The sequence below is a fragment of the Mustela erminea genome, chromosome 18, assembly GCF_009829155.1.
Source record: "Mustela erminea isolate mMusErm1 chromosome 18, mMusErm1.Pri, whole genome shotgun sequence".
Classification (NCBI taxonomy): Eukaryota; Metazoa; Chordata; class Mammalia; order Carnivora; family Mustelidae; genus Mustela; species Mustela erminea.
Genome location: NC_045631.1, coordinates 35,615,050 through 35,640,726, shown reverse-complemented (window position 1 = coordinate 35,640,726; position 25,677 = coordinate 35,615,050). Strand labels below are relative to the sequence as shown.

The 25,677-nt window shown below is 39.1% G+C and overlaps 1 protein-coding gene across 15 annotated transcripts in view; it reads right to left on the bottom strand.

The window, feature by feature from the left end:
* The window catches only part of MBTD1 (mbt domain containing 1), a 68,074-nt gene that overhangs the window by 31,105 nt on the left and 11,292 nt on the right, over positions 1-25,677 (bottom strand). For 9 of the 15 annotated variants that reach the window (XR_004280913.1, XM_032322935.1, XM_032322936.1 and 6 more), the window contains 4 exons: positions 10,928-11,129; positions 3,350-3,489; positions 1,929-2,043; positions 574-656 (listed from right to left, as the gene is read on the bottom strand). Coding sequence is in view for 13 of the 15 variants with exons in the window: in XM_032322929.1 (XP_032178820.1) it covers positions 574-656; positions 1,929-2,043; positions 3,350-3,489; positions 10,928-11,129 (540 nt within the window). In the remaining 2 variants the exon portion in view is untranslated. Of the gene's footprint in view, positions 1-573; positions 657-1,928; positions 2,044-2,468; positions 2,585-3,349; positions 3,490-10,927; positions 11,130-17,742; positions 18,375-25,677 lie in introns of those variants that run through there. The other 6 variants (XM_032322932.1, XM_032322940.1, XM_032322937.1 and 3 more) reach the window with 5 other exon arrangements.

Here is a 25,677-nt window from a genome sequence, read left to right as displayed (position 1 = left end):
TTCCTTCTCTGTTTTTGTGATTTTACCTTTGGAGACAAAAACATAACTGGAAGAAAGATCCTTCCTTTTCTGAAATATCAGGTCAGCTCACAAAGATTTAGGTAACATGCACGATGGAGGTTTGTGTTACGCTGAGCCATACGACACTGCCAATACACATGACATACAAAAGCAGCAACTGTGTATGGTTCAGCTTAATATGAAAATTAGATAAGACTAGTACTTTTCTTTATTTGAGTAATTTCAAGTTGTAATTTACTTTTTATTTTATTCTTTTTGGTGGGCAGGAAAGCAAGGTTTATTGAGCAATAGCAAAGTGATAGCACAAAGCTCCCAAATAGGGAGGTCCTGGGACCTGAGAGGGTTGCCCACAAATGATAACTTCTTTAAAGAACATTTGCACATCTTCTAGAAATTGTTTTTATTACTAATAAGTATAATAAAAAGTAACATTTTTATGACAAAGTATAAAATAAAAAAGACCTCCTAAAGACAAGATACTTCGGATGTTATTGTGTCTTCGGCTTTAAACAATGACTAAGCATTTCAATAGGTGAGAAATTCCATACTCACATGTTTAAAGCAGGTAACAGGAGCTGCTATAAAGCTATTGCTATTGATGTAGTTACCCCAGCTGAAGCCCTCCATGGATACTGCTGTGGGGAAAAAAAATACATGTAGATGTATTACAATTCTCAAACCTTTTATTTACAAGACAATATGAAATGATACAAAATTAACTTATCACCTTGAAAGAAAGTTTTCTTTTTTTCCTGTAAAGATTTATAAACTTTTCTGAATAAACATGAACTTTTGCATAGATCATACCTGCAAACAAAAAGCAATTTAAGTCTTCCATACGTAGTATAAGCTGTTTGGAAAGCGAAGGAAGAAAGAGCTCTTCAGTAATCAGCGGGGAAGAACAGCTGAGAGCAGAAGTGTTCAAAGAATGCCATGACTGCTTTTGGGTTTTTATTCCCAAGCAGCTTTTACTGGGCAACGCAATGAGATCTCTATCCGGTATCTGCCACAGATACCTTTAGGAGGGTTTTTCATTGCTTTACTACCTGTTACATCTCCCTACTTCTCTACTTTCCTGTCAAGAATCTTCTTCTTCTTCTTTTTTTAAGATTTTTATTTATTTATTTGAGAGAGAGACAGTGAGAGAGAGCACGAGAGGGGATCGGGTCAGAGGGACAAGCAGACTCTCCATCGAGCTGGAGCCTGATATGGGACTCGATCCCAGGACTCCGGGATCATGACCTGAGCCAAAGGCAGTTGCTTAACCTGAGCCACCTCGTCGCCCTCCTATCAAGAATCTTCTATTAGAAATGATGCTTTCGGGGCGCCTGGGTGGCTCAGTAGGTTAAAGCCTCTGCCTTCGGCTCAGGTCATGATCCCAGGGTCCTGGGATCGAGCCCCGCATCGGGCTCTCTGCTCAGCAGGGAGCCTGCTTCCTCCTCTCTCTCTGCCTGCCTCTCTGCCTGCTTGTGATCTCTCTCTGTCAAATAAATAAATAAAATCTTAAAAAAAAAAAAAAAAAAAAGAAATGATGCTTTCCTCAATCTTCTTGCTATTCTCTTCTCCCCACTCCCTGCAAATATTGCTAAACGTCTTATTTCTTTGCTTTTTATATCCTCAACGCTCCCCACCATCCACAGCATAGAGAACCTGTACACAGAAAATAATAAGCCAAATAAAAAATGCTAAGGATATTGCCCCAAGCACTGTGAACTTGGGAATACAACTACTCTCTTCTAGAATAATTTACTGAAACCAAAACAACCATGAGGAAACCTAATGTCATAATATACCAGCTGGGCCTAGAAATAGCTTAGTTAACAAAAATGCAAACTTAAAATGTCATTAACTCAAACTAAATGAATCAGTATCAAATATTTCACCTCTATTATATTCACCGATATTACCTGCTTTAGTCTTTGCTTGATTTTGCAAGGTAGCTTGATACTGAGCATATGCGGCTAGTTTAGCAACTAAAGGTTGTTTCTGAAGAACTTTCGCTTTCTTTGTTGGAGGCTTACCCTGAAACAAGAAGAGTTAAGTAAATAGGATTCTTTCTCATCCACCCCCCTCCACCGAAAAAATTAACCTGATTGCATACTACTCATTCTGCTTAAGTAACATCAAGGGTTTAGAAAATTATTAAAGCAGAGGAAACATACAAGATATTTTAATATGAGAAATGTTTTTTTGAGTTCTGCTACAATGTAGACATCTAACATGGGTAGCAGAGCTGGCACAGACTAAAACAGCAATATGCAAATTAATATGTTAATAAAAAATTATATCCCATAAGATGTTAAACATAGGCTGTGGTGGATACTTGATTCCTTCTTATACTAGATAAAACCAGTGGTTATTCACTCATGCAGGTTGCCAAGCATTGCTATTTATATGGTAAGAGAAGATAATTTAATGTTTAAAGAGCAAGTGACTGAGGTTTATACCTTTAGTGCTAACGCAAAAGATCAATGACAAAATGATCATGGGCCAAATTCACAGTGTGACAAACTGCCATCCATTTGGGTACAGACCACTGCTCAGGATCTTACGTAATGTCTATCTGAAATATAGAAATACATCTAAGTGATGTATTTCCTTAATCTGGGGAATTTATATAATCCTTTCAGTGCTATGTAATGATCACAGCTAAGTTAAAGGAGAGTAAGCAAAATGTGATCAAAATAAAATATATTACAGAAATCAATTAAGTGCCTTAAAAACATTGTTTATATGCTATAATAGTAACAACTTAGTTAAATGGTCAAATCTCCGTTTTGTAGGCATTGCTGTACATTTAAAGAAAGATGAATTTCTTTTTATACCATGAACGTTCTCACAAAGGTTAGTTGGATTAACCAAACACATTTGTTCAAGGTATGAAACAGGCTGCAATCTGTAGTAGAACGCAAAGATGATGGAGAAATAATACCAAAGGGTAAATCATTTCTCCCCAAATACTGAATGATTCTACCTTGATATTAACTCAAAAGAAAACAGGGGGAAGAAAAGCTTCAGTTCCTGTACATAACAAGGTGTTTATTATATTTATGCTTATTCAGAAAAAGAAGACATATTTTTCGTTCACTTATAGAAACAGTTCATAGTTTACTTTGGATAGTGTGCCTTGTCTATTTATAACAGCTGCTCCATTTTATGGACTGAGCAAACTCTGGGGACCATATATTTTAAAAAAAAAAAAAAGTGGGGTATAAAGTGGGAGCTGGCCAACTGGGTAGAGTGGAGTGCAGTGAATCACAATCAAATGAAAGGTAAACAGTGAAAACCATAGAAATAACAGATATAAGGAACAAGAAGGTTTCTGTACCGTTACCTGAAGTCTGGCCAAAATGCTTGCCTTCTTGGAGTTTGACGAATAGCTTCGTGAACATGAAACGCTACAGAAACGCTTAGTTTTGGAGTAAAAAGCATCTCGCACACCAACCATCCCACACATTTCGCAGGTAGCTAATGAAGAAAACAAAAACACTGGTGTCATGGTCATAAAATAAAACCGTTTTTTTAAATCTCACAGTTTTATTAACTTATTACCTAAAGGTTTTATTTTAAACATGAGACATACAATGTCTTCTGTTACAGAAATGATGGAAAATCCTCCATGAAAGTTAGAGAAAAGACTGGTATGATGCCATGGCTACGGCTCCAGAAAGTCTTGGCCATAGCTCAAAGTCTAACAGGTTTTACAAAGGGACCGAACCCACAAACAAATGTAAAGCAGATTCCACTTACATGTCCTTAGTGCTCACCATGTGCCAGGCATTTTCATAGACACTAAGAGCTCTAGCCTTTTGAGAGGATTATAAACAAAACATAAGAAGTGGTGCAATGCAACGTTTAACATGAAGCATGACCCTGAAAGAGCCAAGTCTTGGGAAAATGCTAAGGGTAATATGCAGATTCTTTCACGTTATGTTCAGAGGACAAGAAGGATAGGACAGGCTCAAAGCTTGAGGTAGATGCTTGATTATTCCTTCTGATAAGAGGAAAACAAGACTCTGCTTCCTAATGTGCCTCTTTTGTAAATTTGCACACTGGACAACAATCTGAAAGGCAGAATTAGAAGAAGGGTCACAAGAACTGAAGTTCAAAATAGGTAAGCAGATATGAACTGGGGAGTGGGACTGCTAGGTCAGGACAGTTCTAGTTTCAGTTTTTCCGAGGAACTGCCCGACTGTTCTGTAATGGCTATATACAACTTTACATTCCCATCAGCAGTTGTGTAAGTGTTTCCTTTTTTCCACATCCTCACCAGCATTTGTTCTCTCTTATCATTTTGGTAACGGTAACAGTCATCCCAACAGGTGTAAGGTGGCATCTCACTGTGGTTTTGATTGTTATTTTCCTGATAATTAGTGATGTTGAGCTTGTTTCATGTACCCGTAGGCCATCTGTATGTCTTCTTAGGAAAAATGTCTATTCAGGTCCTTGTCCATTTTTCATTTGAATTTTTGTTTGTTTTTTTTGCTACTGAGTTGTAGGAGCTATCAGATATGATTTGCAAATATTTTTTCCCATTCTATAAGATGCCTTTTCAATTTACTGCTTTCATTATTGGGTAGAACTCCTTAGTTTGATGTAGTCCCATTTTTTTTTTAAATTAAGATTAAAAAAAAAATTTATTTGACAGACAGAGATCACAAGTAGGCAGAAAGGCAGGCAGAAGAGAGAAAGAGGAGGAAGCAAGCTCCCTGCTGAGCAGAGAGCCCGACCAGGCAGAGCTTTAACCCACTGAGCCACACAGGCGCCCCGTCCCATTTGTTTTTGCTTTTGTGTCTAAACCAAGAAATCACCAGTGTTTTGACCAGTGTCAAAAAGCTTTCCCCTATTTTCCTGTGTTTTAGTTTTAGGTCTTAGGTTAAAGTCTAATCCATTTCAAGTTAATTTCTGTTGATTGGTGCAAGGATCCAGTTTCATTCCTTAGCATGTGCATATCCAGTTTTCCTAACACCATTCATTAAAGAGATTGTCCTCGCCCTATTCTGTATTCTTCTTGCCCTTTTCAATAATTAGTTGACTGATAATCAGTATTTCAATCAGATATCTGTATTCCCGTGTTTACTGCAGCATAAGTCACAAAAGCCAAGAAAATGAAAACATTTACATGTACTCTGAAAGATGGAGATATAAAATGTGGTGTGTAAATACACACACACACACACACACACACACACACACACACACAAAATACTATTCATTCACAAAAAACGAAGAAAATTCTACCATTTATGACAACAGGGTTAAACCTGGAGGGAATATGCTAAATGAAATAATGTATGGGATTATTTACACGTGGAATCCTTAAAAAGAAAAGAAAAAAAAAAAAAAAGGCCGATTTCATAGAAATAGAAAATAGGATGGTGACTGCCAGCCTCTGGGGGGTTGGTGACATGTAGGTTAAAGGGTACAAAGTTTCAATTATAAGAACAGTAAATTGTGAAGATCTAACATACAGCATGGTAAGTGTAGTTAATAATACTGTACTGCGGGGATGCCTTTTGGTTGAGTGTCTGTCTGTCTTTGGCTCAGGTGATAATCCCAGGGTCCTGGGATCCAGTTCCACATCTGGCTCCTTGCTCAGCAAGGAACCTGCTTCTCTCTTTGCCTGCTGCTCATCCTTGCTTGTGTACACACTCTCTGGCAAAAAAAAAAAAAAAATCTTAAAAAAAAAGTAATACTGGGGCGCCTGGGTGGCTCAGTGGGTTAAAGCCTCTGCCTTCGGCTCAGGTCATGATCCTGGGGTCCTGGGATCGAGCCCCACATCGGGCTCTCTGCTCCTTGGGGAGCCTGCTTCCTCCTCTCTCTGCCTGCCTCTCTGCCTACTTGTGATCTCTGTCTGTCAAATAAATAAATAAAATCTTTAAAAAAAATAAAAAAGTAATACTGTACTGCATACTGTTAAGTTGCTGGGAGTAGATATCATGTTCTTTTCCACAACTCTACACACAGAAGAACTATATGAAGCGATGGATAGGTTGCTTACCTTGATCTTGGTAATCACTGAACAACATGCATGTATGCATGTGTATAAATACAGAATCATCACGTTGTACATATTAAATACATACAACCATATTTGTCATTTATTCCTCAAAAGAGGGGGGAAAAAAAAACAAACCCAGAAAGTAACACAGCAAACAAATGCCTGAGTGGGTTTAAATCTCCACCCAGTTAAACTGGAGGGACCTGTAGTTCCACCAGTACTTAAAAATCTCTTGCGAAATCATGAAAGAAAGATAAGGTACCACAGGATTAGAGATGAAGAAAGGATCTTTAAAGAGAGAAAAAAACAGTTCTCTGTTGAAAAAATTACAGAACAGATAAGTAAAAAGGTCTGTGACCTTCTAGGTAAAGAAGTTGTGATCCCAAGGGACAGTGAATCTTTGTCAAGAATTCTACATATCCAACTATGATTCCCAGGACAAGTCTGTAAGCGCCACCAAGGCAGGGACTATTCTGTATTGTTTCTCTCTGCATCTCTAGTATTTAAAATAGACCTGGACACATAAAGCCTCAATAAGCCTTATTTCCTTTGGTGATACTAGTACTGGACTGGTAAAACTAAACCATGACAAGAGTATAGTTTGAACAACATGGGTTTGAACTGCATGGGTCCACCTGTATGTGGATTTTTTTTCAGTAAATATGGTACTGTAAATGTATCCTCTCCTTATGACTGTCCTAAAAATCTTTTCTCTAGCTTACTTTATTGTAGGAATACATTATATAATGTAAAAAACATACAAAACACATTAGTCGACTGTTAAAGTTATCAGTAAGGCTTCTGGTCAACAGTAGGCTATTAGTAATTAAGTTTCTGGGGAGTCAAAGGTTTCACACATATTTGACTGTGTGAGGGATGGGCTCCTAACTCGTGTTGTTTGAGGGTCAACTTATGTATTAATAGTATTTTTTTTTAAAGAGTTAACACATTGAGGGGCGCCTGGGTGGCTCAGTCAGTTAAGCGTCTGCCTTTGGCTCAGGTCACAATCCCAGGGTCCTGGGATCGAGCCCCGCGTTGGGCTCCCTGCTCGGTGGGAAGCCTGCTTCACCCTTTCCTTTTCCCTGCTGCTCTGCCTACTTGCGCTATCTCTGTCAAAAAAAAAACAAAACAAAAACCAACTTAAAAAGAGGAAAAAGAGTTAACACTTTGATAAAATCTCATGCAACTTTGTCAATAGTGACCAAGAAATTTAAGGTGAAGTAGAAGACATCCAAGTAGGTTTTAACTGACCACATGACCATACCTAGTTGGTCCTGATAATGACAGGAAGTTCTTTTTTTTATTTTTAAAGATTTTATTTTTAAGTAATCTCTATACCCAATGTGGGACGTGAACCCACAACCCCAAGATCAGAGGTTGCATGCTCTACCGACTGAGGCAGCCAGGCAACTCCAATTTTTAAAAAGTTTTATTTATTTAACGTAATCTCTACGTTCAACATGGAGCTCAAACTCATGGTGGCCCTGAGATGAAGAGTCACATGCTTTTCCAAGTGAGTCGGCCAGGTGCCCCAGTGATGGGAAATTTTTTGATACGGCCTACATCTCTGCACCAGGCCCTGTGCTGTTCAGCTTTTTAACTGAAAAACTAGAATATGACCAATAGGGCATTATCATCAAATCTGAAAATGGCACAAAACTAGAAAATTATACAACACAACCTTCAACATTAAATGACAGAATCAGAAATAACAAATTTCTAAAAAGACCAAAATTTAGTAAGAAACAGGCTATGTAAATTTATTTATTTATTTATTTATTTAGGAGTGGGGAGGGGAGAAGGTGAGAGAATCTTTTTTTTTTTTTTAAGATTTTATTTATTTATTTGACAGAGAGAGATTACAAGTAGGCAGAGACGCAGGCAGAGAGAGAGAGAGAGAGGAGGAAGCAGGCTCCCTGCTAATCAGAGAGCCCGAAGAGGGACTCGATCCCAGGACCCTGAGATCATGACCTGAGCCGAAGGCAGAGGCTTAACCCACTGAGCCATCCAGGCCCACAGGGTGAGAGAATCTTAAGCAGGCTTAAGATGAGCTGGATCTCATGACCTGAGCAGAAATCAACAGTCAGATGCTTAACTGAGCCACCCGGTTGCTCCCAGAATAATTTAAAGTCTTAAGCACTGGATTTAAAATATCAACTGCAGGGGCACCTGGATGGTTCAGCTGGTTAAGCAGCTGCCTTCGACTCAGGTCACAATCCCAGGGTCCTGAGATTTAACCCAGTGGAGGGCCCCCAGCTCAGTGGGGCATCTGCTTCTCCCCTTTCCCCAGACTTGGGCGTGCATGCGTGCTCTCTTTCTCAAATAAATAAATAATATCTTAAAAAAAGAAAAAAAATCAACTGTAGCTGGAAAGTGGCTAGAACTTGGCGGGTCTCAAAAGGAAAGCCCCCAGAAGCTTTTCTGTTTCCAAACCCAGAGCCTGTCCTTTGGGGACTGAGGAAGAACCTAATTCTTACCAGATATCCTGCCACACTCAGAGAGAGGTCTCTGAGGACCAGCACAGTGTGTAGCTCATCCAGTATCCACAGGGGAAACTTCTGCAGATATACTTGCTGCCCATCATCCTGATGGACAGGCTTGCGGAGGTCAGAGCCAGTCTTTTGCCCTTAGACCCGTGGCGAGGCCTCAGAACCTGGCTTTTGGCAGCTGAGGTTCTATGACAGTTATTTAAGCTCTCATCACTGTTACTCTGCTTCCCTTTATCAAGAGAGGCATTAAGAGAAATGTGAAACTGATTTCACTACAGCCTCAACCTGGGAGTAAGTTTGAAATCATTCCTGGGTCCTCTTCAGGCCCCGAATCATTCCTTAATTTTAAAATCAGAATGGTATCATGGCGGACTCACTTCAGAATCTAAGTGGTATCAAACAAGGCTGGATCCTATTCCCATTCAGTGTTTTCAGGCATCCCTGGTGTATGCAGCCCCAGATGGGGCTTCGGGGGATACTTCCCTCACCCCTGCCTTCAGGCCACTCTGCCTAGCAGGTAACCACATCTCAACTGTACAGACAGAAAAACAGGCTCAGTGGGTTAGAACCCTGCCCAAGGCCAAAAATTTAACTCCAAATCTGCTTAATCTACCTTCTTTCCCCTGTGCCCGAGTCTTTGTGATGTCCTTGGAGATGACCTTGTCTGGCTCTCAAATGAAGTGGGAGTGTGTCCCTCAGCTTTTGCCCATAGGAAGCCTTTTTGCTGACAGCAAGTATCAGAAACCTGTGGGAGGCCCTCAGTGAGCACTGACTGATTTAAAAATATGTTTTCAGGTACTGCAGGACACAAAATGGTTGTATTTCCAGGTCTTTCATCTCTCAGTGATGTTTCTTATGATCAGTTGCCTATGTGTCTGCCATAATTGAATGGCCCAGCATTATTCCTTCAAAGTCCTACCTCCTAACCTTTGCTAGTATAGTTCCCTCCTTTCACAGGCTTCTCCCACGCCTTCTACCTTTGTCCTTCAAAGCTGGCTCAAAGGCTGCCTGCCCTGTGAAGCCTTCTCTGGTTGGACCCAGTGAAGATTCAGCATGCCTTTCATGCTCCCATAGCCCTTGCTTGTGCCTTTCCTAAAAGTATATTCAAATTAGCCTCATATCATTTATCTAAAAACAGAGAGCTGGGGTCCCTGGCTGGCTCAGTGGTGGAGCATGTGACTCTTGATCTTGGGGTTCTAAATTCAAGCCCCGTGCTGGGTGGAGAGATTACTTCAAAATCTTAAAAAAAAAGTTAACTGCAAATGCACAAAACTGGTTTAATTGGTTTACTGGTTAAGTTGTAGAAAAGATGAAAGAGTTTCAGCTATATGCAAAATCAGTGCTACTTTCAAAAAAACTAGAGCAGGGGCCCCTGGGTGGCTCAGTAGGATGAAGCCTCTGCCTTCGGCTCAGGTCATAGTCTCAGGCTCCTGGGATTGAGCTCCGCATCGGGCTCTCTGCTTGGCAGGGAGCCTGCTTCCTCTCTTCTCTCTAGGTGCCTCTCTGCCTACTTGTGATCTCTCTCCCTGTGTCAAATAAATAAATAAAATCTTAAAAAAAAAAAAAAAAAAAAAAAAAAAGCTAGAGCAATTCTGGGGCATGAGTGGAAACAGTCCTGAGAAAGGGAGATGAAGGCGTAACTACCTTCTGTCCTAATTACATAGGTGACCAAACATTTGCTTGAGGTGCTTTCTAGGGTAGAGGACTTCCAATGCTAAAAAGAGGACAGTCTTAGGCAAGGCAGGACAGGCTGTTACCCCATTACCACTAATTCGAAGTATGCCTAGAAGATGGTGAGCAGGACATACCGATGAATTAAAATACACTGTAATATTATGAGAAATCACTGAAGCAACTAGAGTTACTCAGAGTGTTCTAGTGGGAAAGGAGACCACTGTAACAAGGATTAGAATTATTCGTGTAGCTCTAAAAGGCAAAATTAAGACTCAACAACAAAATCCAGAGCACGGATAATTTTGCTGCAATATAAAGGATATTCTGGTAATCACAGATACATTATCACTGGAAGTGTCAACAGAAAACATCCCATGAGGAATTTCTGTAGAGACGCGAGACTTTACCGTGCAAGCGTCTGTTAACTCTACAAGCCTGTGATCCTACACACTTTCAGTTACACGGGGATTTACTATCTGATGACTGAATTCATGTCCACATTATGTTTCTCAATAGCCTTTTGTTTTTATTTTGTTCTCCTTGCCTTCGGCCAGAATACGACAGGTAGGCAAGATAAAGAGTTCAAACCGAAATCTAGGGTCTCATCTACAACTATAAGCTTCAGACTGTGTTTCTTTTTTCCTTGAAAAATTCTAAGGAAGGGAAATGACAGAAAAAATCAAACTAGAACATAACCTCCCATCATGAAGCTGAGTAACATTGGAAGGCTGGAAATACTCACCCATGCCAGATTTACCATCTGGGTACGTGTACACTTGTCCATTGTTTTTGATAATTGGGAGGTTCGAAGGTAAAGGAGCAACTTCTTCTTCACTCTCCTCAGAGCTGGAGCTGCTACTCGTGTCCTCACTGCAGCTATCATAACCGTCAAACATCCCGAATGAGTCTCTCCTTTTCCTTTCAGAGCGTGAAGAATGTTCGGTCTTGAAAGTAGAAGAAATCAGTGATCCATGACACAGAAAGAATATGCCCCCTCCCCCCTCAATTAACTTAGTTCAAATTGTGGTAAGTGTCATCTGAAAAATGAAGATCTAGCCCCCAGAAATGATAATTTTATTTTGTAATGAAACGCTTGTTTCAAAACAGAGGCTTCCCTTTCTATAAGGTGCAACTTCATTAGCTACCATGTTAACGAACAAGAACTTCAATGGTGACAGCAAGAACACTGAGTAGGATCAGAAGATCACCATGTAATTTAAGCTTTGCCATAAACTAGGTGGGTCACTTCTCTATAAAAAAGAGTAGGTTAGGGGCGCCTGGGTGGCTCAGTGGGTTAAGCCTCTGCCTTTGGCTCGGGTTGTGATCTCAGGGTCCTGGGATCGAGCCCCGTGTTGGGCTCTCTGCTCGGCGGGGAGCCTGCTTCCCCCCCTCTCTGCCTGCCTCTCTACCTACTTGTGATCTCTGTCAAATAAATAAATTTAAAAAAAAATCTTAAAAAAAAAGAGTAGGTTAGACGGTTTGTCTTTTTTAAAAAATTGTGGTGAAATACACATAATAAACAGAAAAATGATTTCTCAATTTGCCTTTCAGCTCTGGAACTGTAGATATCTACAATAATATAATAATATACCGTAAAACTTTGAGATTAGTGAGAAGAAAGCAGAAAGAAAACAGGAAAATAAAGAGAAACAAAATCTTCAGGAAACAATAATCTATAAGGAAATAGGAGCAACACAGGCAACAAAAGAAAACCTCAAAAAAAAAACGACATAAACATACACAGCGAGTTACAACTAGAGGGCCAAGTATCAACCAAACAATCTTTAGAGTTTGGCACCTATCCTTATTCTTTTGCTTCACTTAGTATTTTTTGGGTATCATTTTACACTTTTTGCTCAATTTCTTTCCAGGCTGGTTTAACTTTCTACCATGACCAATAACAAAGCTGAAATCTGTTATTCAAAGCCTGACAAAAATAAAACCAAGCAAATGCATCTTTAAGTTTGAGATACTGAGCTACTGAGCAATTATTTTTAGGTACGCAGATATGGGAAACTGATTTTCCCATGTATCAGGTGTAACTATGAATGTGACCCAATCAGTTTCTTAATCCACACAATGGAAATATTTTATACCCAAATGAATACTTTCTTTTAAGAAGGCCCCTTCTTCTAGTATCCTTCTTTTAGAACTCTCTTTTAGATCCAGTTTTAAGAAGAAAACCGTATTGTATGTGGCTACTTTGTAATTCCATTTCCCTCAACAGTTTTCCCTAGCTTGACTACCTCACAGAATAACTTGCAGGTATTTAAAAAAAATCAAATGTACTTTCAAAGAATCAAAATCTGCTACCACCAGATTTCAAGAGTAAGATTCTGAGGGTAATGGCAAAAGAAAGTCTAGCAACATTTTTAACTGATAAGGTGGTAAGGAATGGAATAGTCCTTGTTAGAGTGAGGGGTGGTGCTAACAGCACAGAATTCGGATAGCCCTAGGTTTGGGTTGTGGCTCTGCCATTCATTGGCTGTGAACTCAGCTGTGAAACAAGTTATGAGCTTCTTTCCCTATTCACTCAACATTCAACAACTGTTTACCAAGCATTTGTGTGTTTCACAATGGCAGAAGCTAAAGACAGAGTCGTGTAATAAAGCAGACAAGACTCATGCTTTTCACACAGGCTACGAGTCTACTGGCAGGGAGGAATCCAAGCAAGGCCACGTGAAGTCAGAGTCAAACTGAGGCAAGAGTGGTCAGCTAAGATTCAGGGGTGAGGAAAGGCCTTGGTGAGATAAGACCCTGATGCCAAAAAAGGCAGTCAATTGAATATTTGGTGCTGGGATATTCTAGGCAGAGCAAAGAACAAGAACAAGGTTGGAACATATGTGGCACACTGAAAGGCCAGTGTGGCTTGTGCCATGTGAAAGGTCTATAAGATGGGGTTGAGGACGATAAAGAGGCCACATCATGAGAACCCTTGAAGGCCAGGGCAAAGAAGTGATACATTCTTTTTTCCTGAGGGGAATGGAAAGACATTATGAAATATTTATCACAGTGTCTGGAATGCACACTTAATAAACACTGGCTAGAATTTTAAGTTCTAGTAGATTCACACAGCTCACATCCATGCAGAGATGGATCTTTTATACCCAAAGTTGTCATATAAGGTAGTCCACTTTACAGCCAGCCCAGTTAGCAGCTAATGCATATTTACTGACCCCTAAATGTCAGTGCAGAGTATCTTATTCGGACTCTACTTGCCAGCGAATATAACCTTGTAGTTTCAGGGAGTCAACAATGATAAACATCTTAGTATCAACATTACAGGCTGTTAATGTTAAAAAGAAAATTATTAAAAATAAAGTATTATGGTCAAATACATTTGGAAAATTTTCCTTATTTCATGGCCTATTTATTTATTAGAAGATTATTTATTTATTTGACAGAGATCACAAGCAGGCAGAAAAGCAGGCAGAGAAAGAGGAGGAAGCAGGCTCCCTGCTGAGCCGAGAGCCCAATGTGGGGCTTGATCCCAGGATCCTGGGATCATGACCCGAGCCAAAGGCAGAGCCTTTAACCCACTGAGCCACCCAGGTGCCCCTCAAGGCCTCTTTAAACCTTTAATATGCTTATGAACATTATAGTAATTTAAGAGGGATATAGAATATGCAGTCTTTTCCATAGTTACAGCACACAAAGAAAATGCTCAGCTATACAATGCAAGGGTTATAAGCCCCTGAATGTACCTAGTCTGAGGCCTCTGACTATATCCCAAGCATTGCAGGGATGAATTAACTTGACAAATCCAGCACACACTAGGTGGGGAGCTACATTCTACTTGGGAAGTGGTGTTCCTTGAGTATATTTTTCTTAGATTAGGAAAGAATACTAATGAACTATACATATGAGCTATAATCAACTTACTCTATGTTAAACTTAGCATTTACTGCAGGGGAACTTAATTGGAAAACCTGAATGAGACCAAAATCCCTAAGGGGGCTGCGACTTCAATATAACGGTAGGTAGGAAAAAAACATCTGACTACATGCAAAAGAGGACCTACAAGTGAGTCTTTTCTGCCCATGTTCTGGGTGGAGAGGCTACTCTGGTATTTTATAATCACAGGCCTGCTCTCCTGTACCTCTGAGGATATAACTTACACTACCCTAGATGGTCAGTGAATCCCTAGCTCAAGACATTAAAGTAGGTTCAGGCCACTAGTGCCCCATGAAACCCAGCAAAAGCATCCTAAATCATTGCAAGAAATAACCACCTACTACTCAGGCCTTTCAGCATTCCCACAGATTTGACCAAGTATGAGTACACAATCAAGAATCAAACATATAATAAGCAATCCATCACAAGTGTCAGTAGGAATAGATTAGGAATCCCAAGTAGGCACAGAAATTGCTAGACAGAGTATAAAAGAACTATTCAAGAACTGTCTTTTTTTAAAAAAAGATTTACTTACTTGACAGAGAGAGGGAGGAGGAAAGAGTGAGACGGAGAAGAGGCTCACACCTAAACAGAGAGCCCAATGCGGGGTTGATTCCAGGACCCTAGGATTATGACCTGAGCTGAAAGCAGATACTTAACTGAATGAGCCACCCAGGGGTCACAAAAACTGTTTAAGATGAAATAAAAAGGGGCACTTGGGTGGCTTAGTCTGTTAAGTGACTGACTCTTGATTTTGGCTCAGGTCATGATCTCATGGTTGCGGGATGAAACCTGCACTGGGTTTCTCATTCAGCAGAGAGTCGCTTGAGATTCTCTTTCCTCTCCCTCTGTGCCACCCCCGCCCCCCTCCCACCACACATGTGTGTGCATGCTCTCTTCTCTCTCCGAAATAAATAAATCTTGGGCGCCTGGGTGGCTCAGTAGGTTGAGCATCTGCCTTAGGCTCAGGTCATGATCCTGGAGTCTCAGGTTCGAGTCCTGAATTGGGCTCCCTGCTCGGCAGGGAGCCTGCTTCTCCCTGAAACCCTCTCCCCCCTCATGATCTCTCAATTAAATAAAAATCTTAGGGGCACCTGGGTGGCTCAGTGGGTTAAAGCCTCTGCCTTCGGCTTGGGTAGTAATCCTAGGATCCTGTGATCGAGCCACGTGTCAGGCTCTCTGCTCAGTGGGGAGCCTGCTTCTTCCTTTCTCTTTGCCTGCTTCTCTGCCTACTTGTGATCTCTCTCTCTCTCTCTCTGTGTCAAATAAATAAATAAAATCTTAAAGAAAAAAATCTTAAGAAAAAAGAAAGAAAGAAATCTGAAAAAAGGAAAATTATTAAAAAATGAAGAAAAGAATAAAAGTCATCAGACACACGTAAAAAGAATCAAATATAACTTCTATGAATGAAAAATATAACTGCTGTAATGGAAAAAACACCCCCCACCAAAACACCTCAATGGATAGATCAAACATGGCTAAAAAAGAAATAAGGAAATGGAAGATTAAGAAAACAACCAAAACACAGCAAAGAAAAACAGAAATATAAAAAAGAGGTTAAAAGGGCATAAAATGTAAAGATCTAATAAATGTCTAATATGAATTCTCAGAGGAAAAATATGGAGATGCTGAATGAAAGACTGGTTGAGAATTCTGCAATAACACTAAAAACAAATAGAACACGAGAAAAAGAAAAACACATTTAAACAGATCATAGCATCAGTGCAAAGCACTCAAGATTTAAAAAGGGACCAATCACCACAGTGAATCCTATTCCTTAAAAAGTCCAACCTCAGGCTCATTCAGTACAATCAGCAGCTTAGTGACTGAACTAAGCTATAAGAGGATAGGCAAGGATCACCAATCATTTAAGACAAGCCTCTGAGGGGTACCTGGGTGGCTCAGTGGGTTAAAGCCTCTGCCTGAGGCTCAGGTCATGATCCCAGGGTCCTGGGATCGAGCCCTGCATTGGGCTCTCTGCTCAGCGGGGAGCCTGCTTCCTCCTCTTCCTCTGCCTGCCTCTCTGCCTACTTGTGATCTCTGTCAAATAAATAAATAAAATCTTAAAACAAAAAAAGAGAGAGAGAGAGAAACCTCTGAGGGGCACCTGGGTGGCTCAGAGGGTTGGGCGTCTGCCTTCGGCTCTGGTCATGTTCCTGGGTCCTGGGATGGAGCCCTGCATTGGGCTCTCTGCTCAGCGGGAAGCCTGCTTCTCCCTCTCCCTCTGCCCCTGCTCGTGGGCTCTCTCTCGCTCACTTTCTCAAATGAATAGATAAAATCTTAAAACAAAATAAAACAAAGGCCTCTGAGAATGTGAAAGACCAAAACAAATCTTCAGGAAAAAACAACCTATAAGGAAACAGAAGCAATAAAAGGAGCAAAAGACAAAACAAAACAAAACCTTCAAAAATAAAATTAATGGGGCACCTGAGTAGCTCCATTGGTTAAACATCTGCCTTTGGCTCAGGTCATCATTATCCTGAGGTCCTGGGACAGAGCCCTCCATCAGGCTCCTTTTCTGTGGGGAGTCGACTTCTCCCTTTGCCCCCCCCCCCCCCCCCCCCCCCCCCCCCCCCCCCCCCGCTGCTCATGCACACGCACTCTCATAAATAAATTAAAAAAAACTTTAAGAAAAAAATGAAATTCGGGGCACCTGGGTGGCTCAGTGGGTTAAAGCCTCTGCCTTCGGCTTGGGTCGTAATCCTAGGGTCCTGTGATAGAGCCACGTGTCAGGCTCTCTGCTCTGCAGGAAGCCTGCTTCCTCCTCTCTCTCTCTCCGCCTGCCTCTCTGCTTACTTGTGATCTCTGTCTGTCAAATAAATAAATAAAATCTTAAAAAAAAAAAAAATGAAATTCTTCAGGGATGTAAGAACAGAACACCATCCCTGAACAAAATCTTGAAGTATAAAAACAGAAGGGGCAAGATAACCTCTATGTTTTACACCCGAAACCAATGTTAACATTGTGTCAACCACATCCAATTAAAAAAATTAAAGAAAAAAAGAGAAAAGGTAATCTGGTGGAAAAAATGATAGTCTTTTCAACAAAATGTGCTGGATTGACTAGATTACAAAATTAAATACATGATGAAATTAAAAAATTAAATAGATTACAAAATTAAAAAAATAAAAAGAAAACCCAATTCTTATTTATACTTCACGTCATCTACAAAAATTAACTCAAAATGGATCACCAACCTAAAAGAACTGAAACTATAAAACTTCTAGAAAAAAAAATGGAAAGAATCTTCATGACCTTAGGTAGGCATAAAATTTTTAGATATGACATCGGAAGTATGATACATAAATGAAAAATGTTGACAATTTGAACTTTATCAAAATTAAAAACTGGTCTTTGAAATATACTATTAAGAGAATAAGGCAAGACACAGACTGGAGAATAGTTATTTGCAAATCACATGTCTGATAAAGGATTGGTATCTAGGATATACCAAGAATTACCCAAACTCAACAATGGAAACAGTCCAATTAAAAAAACATACAACACAATAATAAACTACTCACAGATATATGGATGGTAAACAAAGTCAGGAAAAGATGCTCAAGAGCACTGGTCATTAGGAAAATGCAAATTAAAACCACGAGACACTCTTGTACATCTATTAGATTGCCCCAAATTAAAAACAAAAACAAAAATACCAACCCTCTATGGTCTATGCAGCAAACAGAACTCTCAAACACTGTAGATGGGAAAGTAAAATAGTACAAAAGTATTTTGTAAAAGAGGCAGTTTGTTAAAATGTTAAATATATGCCACCTATCACCCATTTCGTTCCTATTTACCAAAAATAAATGAAAAGATACATCCACACACAGACATGAATGGTAGTACTGGCTCAAAATTGGAAACAATCCAAATATCAACAGGCGAATGAGTAAACAAATTATGGCATATCCGCATAGTGATTCCATATTGCTGCTCAGCAATAAAAAGGAATGAGCTGATATACATGACATGGATAAGTCTCAAAATAATTACACTGAGTGAAAAACCAGACAAGAGCACATGCTGTAGGACTCCATTTATATAAAACTTTAGAAAATGTGAACTATTTTTGCATTTCCTTCATTTTTACTTAATGTTCTATTTCTTTTCCAAGCCTCAAGTAACATTTAGTTCCCGTGTCCCCTAAAGCTCCTCTTGGCTGTGACAATTTTCCATTCCTGGTTTTTGATGACCTTGAAGGTTTTGAGGAGTCCCTGGTCAGGTATTTTGTTCAATGATCCTCTCCTGAGATTTGTCTCATGGTTTCCCCAGGATCAGGCCAGGGTGGTTTTTTGGAAAAAAGATCAGCAGTACTGAGAAGTACCCTTTTCATCAATTCATATAAGGAAACCTACTACTAACATGACTTATCCCTGTTGGTATTGACCTTGATAACCTCTACCTGAAGCCGTATTTTTCAGGTTTTTTTGTTATAAAATTACTCCTAACCCCTCTACACACTATACTTTTCGGAAGCGACTTTGTGAAGTCTACACTTGTGAAGTGGGGAGTTAGGTTCCCTCTCCTTGACAGCTGTGCATCCACACAAATAATATGGAGTTCTTCCACACAGATTTCCTCCTTTCAGGTTTATGTGAGGTTTTCTCTCCTGTTGGACGTCTCCAGTTGACAAATGTCTCTCAGGGTAGCAAAGTCAGGTGATGGGATTTCCACCTGCGTCTTATCAGTGATGAGAAGTTTGAAGACCTGGTCTAGGTGTGGTCTGGTTTTCCACTGCAGCCTTACTATTTTCCCTCTTTTAATAAGCAATCTATGGAGAGATACTTAAAGTCTATACAAATGCTGTTCATCCAAATTTCACTGCAGATTTAGCATCCAAAGAGGATCTTGCCCAATCTGTAACTGGGATTTGCCAGCCTCAGAATTTCTTCCATATTCTCAGTTGGCATTCCTCTGTAGGGAAGATCCTTCTTTTTTCTCTTATTATGGGTATTCACTCATGAATTCCTACTTTTCAGTGGCCTATAATTCTTTATAGTCCTTAGTTTTCTGGAGTTTCAACTGTTCCAGATTTAGCCAATGGGAGCCCATCCAGCTGAGTCATGTCATTCTGACAGGCCTGTATCATTGTTTGAGCAACTCCTTACTTTCTGGCATAACAAGATATTCCAGGTTTATCTGACACTCATTTTCCTGTCCCAACCCTAGAATCAACCATTTCTTCAGAGAGCCCCAGTTTCTTTTAGTGGGGGCTATAAATAAATAGAAATAAAGATGTGGGTACTCCATGTGCTCAGCACTATTGAAGTCTCTGTCTCTGGGTCCTTCAGTAGATGGAACTGGAATATATACATACATGTATGCTATCTTAGGAAATCACGAGTTCACAATTTTTAATCCAATTCCAATCCATCTTTTAGGGCTTTCCCTTATCTTCCCACATCTGTATTTGGGGCTCTCATCCTCCACAGTGAAAACCCTGGCTTCCACCCAAATTATACATACTCATTTGCTCAATCCTTCCATACATTTTAGTAGTTGCAGGATTACATCCATACTGCTGCGAAAAACAAACTTACGAGTCCAGAATTTCTTTGTAGTCCCATCTCCTTAAATTAATGGTCAGAGTATTGAGTTTAAGAGTTGCTTGGATTGTTTATTTCTCCCTCCTTTACTGTGGTTATGTTACTGATTTGAAATAAACTGAGTTTGGTTTTTAGTCTTCCCTGCCATCCTTACTGAAATAATTTCATTTCTGGGGCCTGTCTAAAACACTGTTCTGCTTCCAAATATAAAGAACTATAAAAAGTTCCAACTTGGAAAAAATCTCCTACCTCACCATCCACCTTTGCAGGCAAGTAACTAACTTTATTGCTTTCTGGTTCACCCTTCTTGTATGTGTATATTTTGAAAAGGTAAAAAGGTGTATTTATTTTCTTCTTCTTTCTTACAGAAAAGGCCACACACTAAATTTCTCTGTCCTTGACTTTTAGTAATTCAGAAATATATCCTAGAAATTGTTCCATTTCAGTGCATAGACCTCTTCTCTTCATTCTTTTTTCAGCGGCACAGTACTCTGCTGTGTGTGTGTTTACTCAATCAATCTCCTTTGGACAGACAAAACATGAGTGTTTTGCTGTTACAAGCACTGCCTCAATGAACAAACTTACGCATTTATGTATACATATACATTTACTGCCAGAGGTATACTTTCACAGTATATTCTTTGGGTCGAAGAGTGAATGCGCATATAATTTATTTAGGTATTAAAACAAATATTCCTCCATAGAAATTTTACCATTTTGCATTTGCATAAGCAACAGTGAGATTATTTCTGCCAATGTAACAGATGAAAAATGGTATGTCAGTGTAGTTTTTTTTTTTTTTAAACTTTCTACTTGGAACGAACTTCAAATTTCTAGGGAAGCTGGACAATAGTACAATGAAATCCTGTGTACTCCACTGAGATTTGCTAATTATTAACATTTTGCCTCATTTGTCTTATTCTTCTCTCTATATACATAGCCATTTTGCTAAGCCGTTTGAGTAAGGTGTATAATTAATATCTATTTGTCCACCCCAAATTCAGTATGAATTTTCTAAAAATAAAATTATTCTCTCATAACTACCACAGAGTTAACAGTTTCAAGAAATTTAACATTAATGGGATACTCCCCCAATTTACCATCCATAGTCCAATGGACCAATAATGTCCTTATATAGCCTTTTTCCATTCCATCCAGGATGCCATGTCCTATTTGTGTCCTTAGCTTCTCTTAATCTGGAAGATTACTTCTGAATAATGCAGGCTCTCTCTCCACCTTCCTAATAGAATGTTTCTCATTTGATGCTCCTCCTGTTTCCGCATTAGATCAAGTTATATCCCCATAATGCTATATAAGTGAGATAACGTTCTCAGAACATTACATCCAGAGGCATAACTATGCGGCCCTTTCTGCTGGTGTTAATTTTAATCATTATTTCAAGACGGTTTCCAGTTTTCCACTGTACACTTACTATATTTCTCCTTACAACTGATGAGAAATCTTGCAGACATATTTTAAAATGTGCAAATATTGTTTCTCATTGAAATCTCACTCCACCCCACCCCTAAAGTTAGCATCCAGTAACTCCTGCCAAACCAAACATTACTATGATGGTTACAAAATAATTCTGTAATTCTAGTACTCTTTTACCAGTCAGCACAAAATTCTTCCACCATCCTCATGTATTTGTCTACCTATCTACTTTTATTATCAGTATGAATTCATACCTCTTTTTCACCCCAATGGTTTATAATCCATCACTGTCCTCAATTATTTTGGGGCTCAAATCATCCCATATTCAGCTACTTGGATTCCCTCAAACTGGCTGCTACATCCCTGTGACATGCTCCCATCATTACCTATTAAGTGTTGACTTACTTTCTGGCATATCAAGATATTCCAGGATTATTTTCTATCTACACTGTTCAACCATTTCTCCAAGGAGCTCTCATTCTTTTCAGTGAGGAATGGTATTAAAAACCAACATGTGCTCACTATTGTTTTACACAGAGCCATTTTTAATTTTCTTTTGTATATTGATGCAATATGTGTGTGTGTGTGTGTGTGTTTTAAAGATTTTATTTATTTATTTGACAGACAGATATCACAAGTAGGCAGAGAGGCAGGCAGAGGGAGAGAGGGAAGCAGGCTTCCTGCTGAGCGGAGAGCCCAATGCGGGGCTTGATCCCAGGACCCTGGGATCATGACCTGAGCCGAAGGCAGAGGCTTTAACCCACTGAGCCACCCAGGTGCCCCGCAATGTGTGTTCTTTTGTTCTTTGTCTCTTAGGTTTTTTTTTTTTTTTAAATTTAAAGATTTTATTTATTTATTTGACAGAGAGAGGTCACAAGTAGGCAGAGAGGCAGGAAGAGAGTCCCGATGCGGGACTCGATCCCAGGACTATTGAGTTTTTTTTTTCCCCCAAAGTTCTGTGTATTTAGGAACTCTGTAATATATAGGAAGTTTTGATTTTGCTTATAAAGTTGTCATGTAATTAATATTTTAAAAGTAGTAAAATTTATCAGTATTTCTTTATTATAACTTGATTCTGACTCATTGAAAACTTTTCCTTATAACCACTGTATAGAAAAAAGTTCACTGATATTTTGCTGTCTGTACATTTTTTTAATATGTAGACCTCTGATCCACTTGGGAGTTTATTCTTATGCATGGTGTGAAGAACTGACCTACGTCATCTTTTCCTAAGTAGCTGTCTAAAGCTGCCATGTTATTAAAATGTCCCTTTTGGGGGCACCTTGGTGGCTCAGTGGGTTAAAGCCTCTGCCTTCAGCTCAGGTCATGATCCTCAGGGTCCTGGGATGGAGCCCCGCATCCCGCTCTCTGCTCAGCAGGGAGCCTGATTCCTCCTCTCTCTCTGCCTGCCTCTCTGCCTACTTGTGATCTCTGTCAAAATAAATGAATAAAATCTTTGGGAAAAAAATGTCCCTTTTGTTTTAGTGATTTGAAATACCACTTCAATAAAGCACTAGGTTTCCATATGTAGCTGTGTCCATATCTGGACTTAACAGTGTTTTACTGGTCTATTCATGTGCCAGTATCTTGCTTTTCAAATTATAGAGGCTTCCTAATATATTTCGATATTTGGTAGGGCTATACTCCACTCAGAGATCTCCCCCCTTAATGTTTTGATATTCTTGAATGTTTATTTTTCCAAATGAACTCCAGTATTAACTAGTTTAGTTCTACACCAAAAATCGTTGATATTGGGCACCTGGGTGGTTCAGTTGGTTGAGCAGCTGCCTTTGGCTCAGGTCATGATCCTGGACTTCCAGGATCGACCCCGCATCGGGCTCCCAGCTCCTTGGGGAGTCTGCTTCTCCCTCTGACCTTTTCCCCTCTCATGTTCTCTCTCACTCATTCTCTCTCAAATAAATAAATAAAAACCTTTAAAAAAAATCGTTGATATTATTAGGATCTCATTAAATTTATTAACTCAGGAAGAAAGTGACCTCATGAGGTTGAGGTCTTAACCAAAAACAAGGAATGTTTCCCCAATTGTATACTGTGTCTTTAAGAAATGTTTTATAGTTTGCTTTATGTAGATTTTCATTGTTAAAACCAAATTCTTAGGAACTTTTTTTTTTTGCTTTATAAAAACAATTTTCTCTCATTATATTGTGTAACTGGTTACTGAGTACATGAAGATTTATTTTATAACCTTCAATCTTGCTAAATTACTTTGAAATAGTTTTGTCATTGCTTTTCTGGGGCTTTCCAGATGAACTATCATGTCATCTGCAAAGAGACTTTTATTTCTTTTCACATTACTATGCCCACAATTGTTTTCTCTTTCCTAGCTGCACTTTTTCCTATCTGTAGTACAATGTTATATACCAGAGACAATGCATATCCTTACTTTGTTTCTGATTTTAGTGTTTATCTTAAGATGCTGGCCTTAGGATTTAGGTGAATGTATGCATATATGTGCATGTGTATTTATGAAAATCATGTTAAGGATCTATCCATTCCCGTTTTCTTAAAGGAATAGGTGCTGAATTTTGCCACAGACTTTTTCAGCAACTATAAAGAGAATGATTTTTCTCCTTAGATCCATTAATATGGTGAACTGTATCAAGTATTCCAAATACTGAATCATCCTTGTATTCCTACTATAAACCTCACTTCATCATGATATATTTTCTTGATGTAGTGTTAAAGATTGCACAATATTTAGGATACTGCATTGATATTCACAAACAGAGCTCTAATATTCTGTATATTTTTTGTACCATCTTTAACAGGTTTAGAAATTGCCATTACTCTTGCTTCATAAAAATTGAAAGTCTGGGGCGCCTGGGTGGCTTGGTGGGTTGGGCCTCTGCCTTTGGCTCGAGTCGTGATCTCCTGGGATCGAGCCCAGCATCAGGCTCTCTGCTCGGCAGGGAGCTTGCCACCCCCACCCCCCTGCTTGCCTCTCTACCTACTTGTGATCTCTCTGCCAAATAAATAAATAAATAAATAAATAGGAAAGTCTGTAAAAAAGAAAACTGAAAGTTTTTCTGCATTTTCTATGTTGTGAAGTAATTGATGTAGTGTTTGGAATGTACAGCCTCTAAAGGTTTTACAGAATTCCTTTGTGAAATCACATAGGTTTGGTGTTTTGTGGGCTAGCTCCTTGATAAATGTTCTTCCATTAAGTTGAAAATAATTTTTAAAAAAAATTTTGATTTTTTGAGACGGAAACTGAGCTTGTGTACACAGAGGGTGGGGGAGGGGCGTGAGACAGAGAGAGAGAGAGAATTTTAGGCAGGATTCATGCCCAGCGTGGAGCCCAAAGTGGGTCCTGAACTCACGACCCTGAGATCAAGACCTGAGCTGAGATCAAGAATTGTACACTTAACTGAGTCACCCTGGCATTCCAAGTTTTAAAAAAAATCTCTAATGAGGTTTTCTTAAACTGTATTTTCCTAAGAATCCATTTCATCTAAGTTTTCAAATTTGTCTAAGTGTGTAAAATGGTTGCGTATGAATTTCTCAATTTCTTCTGTATCAAGTTCTTTTTCCTTTGTCATTTATTTTGTATATTTTGTGCTTTCTCTTCCTCCTTGATTAAACTAGCAAGTAGCTTACCAGTTTTATGGATTTCCCCCTAAAGGTCCAGGACTGATTCATCAATTCATCATCTATACTGATTCAGTATAGATTTTCTGTTAACTCATATATTTCTAATTTTATCTTTAGTTCTCTGTGTTGTTGGTTTTTTTTTCCTTTGGTTTACTTTGTTGTTCTTTTTTCATTTCTGAGTTGGGATTTATTAATTAATATTATTACTATTACTTTTACTGTGATAAAGTAACCAGGTTAGGTCCAAGATGAAGTTGTTCAGGCTAAGCCACCTCAGCAAACCAAGATTTAGTACCGAAGTTTCTATATTCCTCTCTCCCTGGAAAGGCAGGCTTTGGTAAATTATCAGTGAGTACTCGCTCAGCATACAGTGCCTGACCTAGGTCCAAGACTTCCCTTTGCTCCAATAAGAAAAGCAACCCAGCTTTAACCAATTACCAAATGCCCAGTGTACTTCCTTGTTCCCACTCACTTGGGTCATAACAATATCTGCTAGATTGGATGTTGCACAACTTATTAATGACTGAATAAAGTCAGTAAGATTTAAAAAATTTACTTGAATTTTATTATTTTAACAAACTTTTAGGACTATGAATTTTCCTCTGCTCATTGTCTTCATAATTTTTTAGGAACTCTGTAATTTGTTTATATTCCCCCTTTACCCAAGATTTTCTTTTAAATGAAGCATCATTTTGAATGTGTATTGAGATGGAGAAATTATCTGTCACTCCAAAAAGGACCCTCATGTCCTTTTCTCTCTCCTCCTCCCCCAGAAGTTCTAGTACTATGGGTTAATTTTGCATACATTTACTTAAATGGAATAAAAGGCTACAGACATTTTTATATCTAATTTCGCTCATACAGCATAGTATTTTTGAGATTTATCCATATTATATGTATGAATGGTTCATTGCTTTTTACTGCTAATATTGCACTTTTTTAAAAATGAAGGTTTTATTTATTTCAGAGAGAGTATGTGTGCGCACAAGCAGGGGGAATG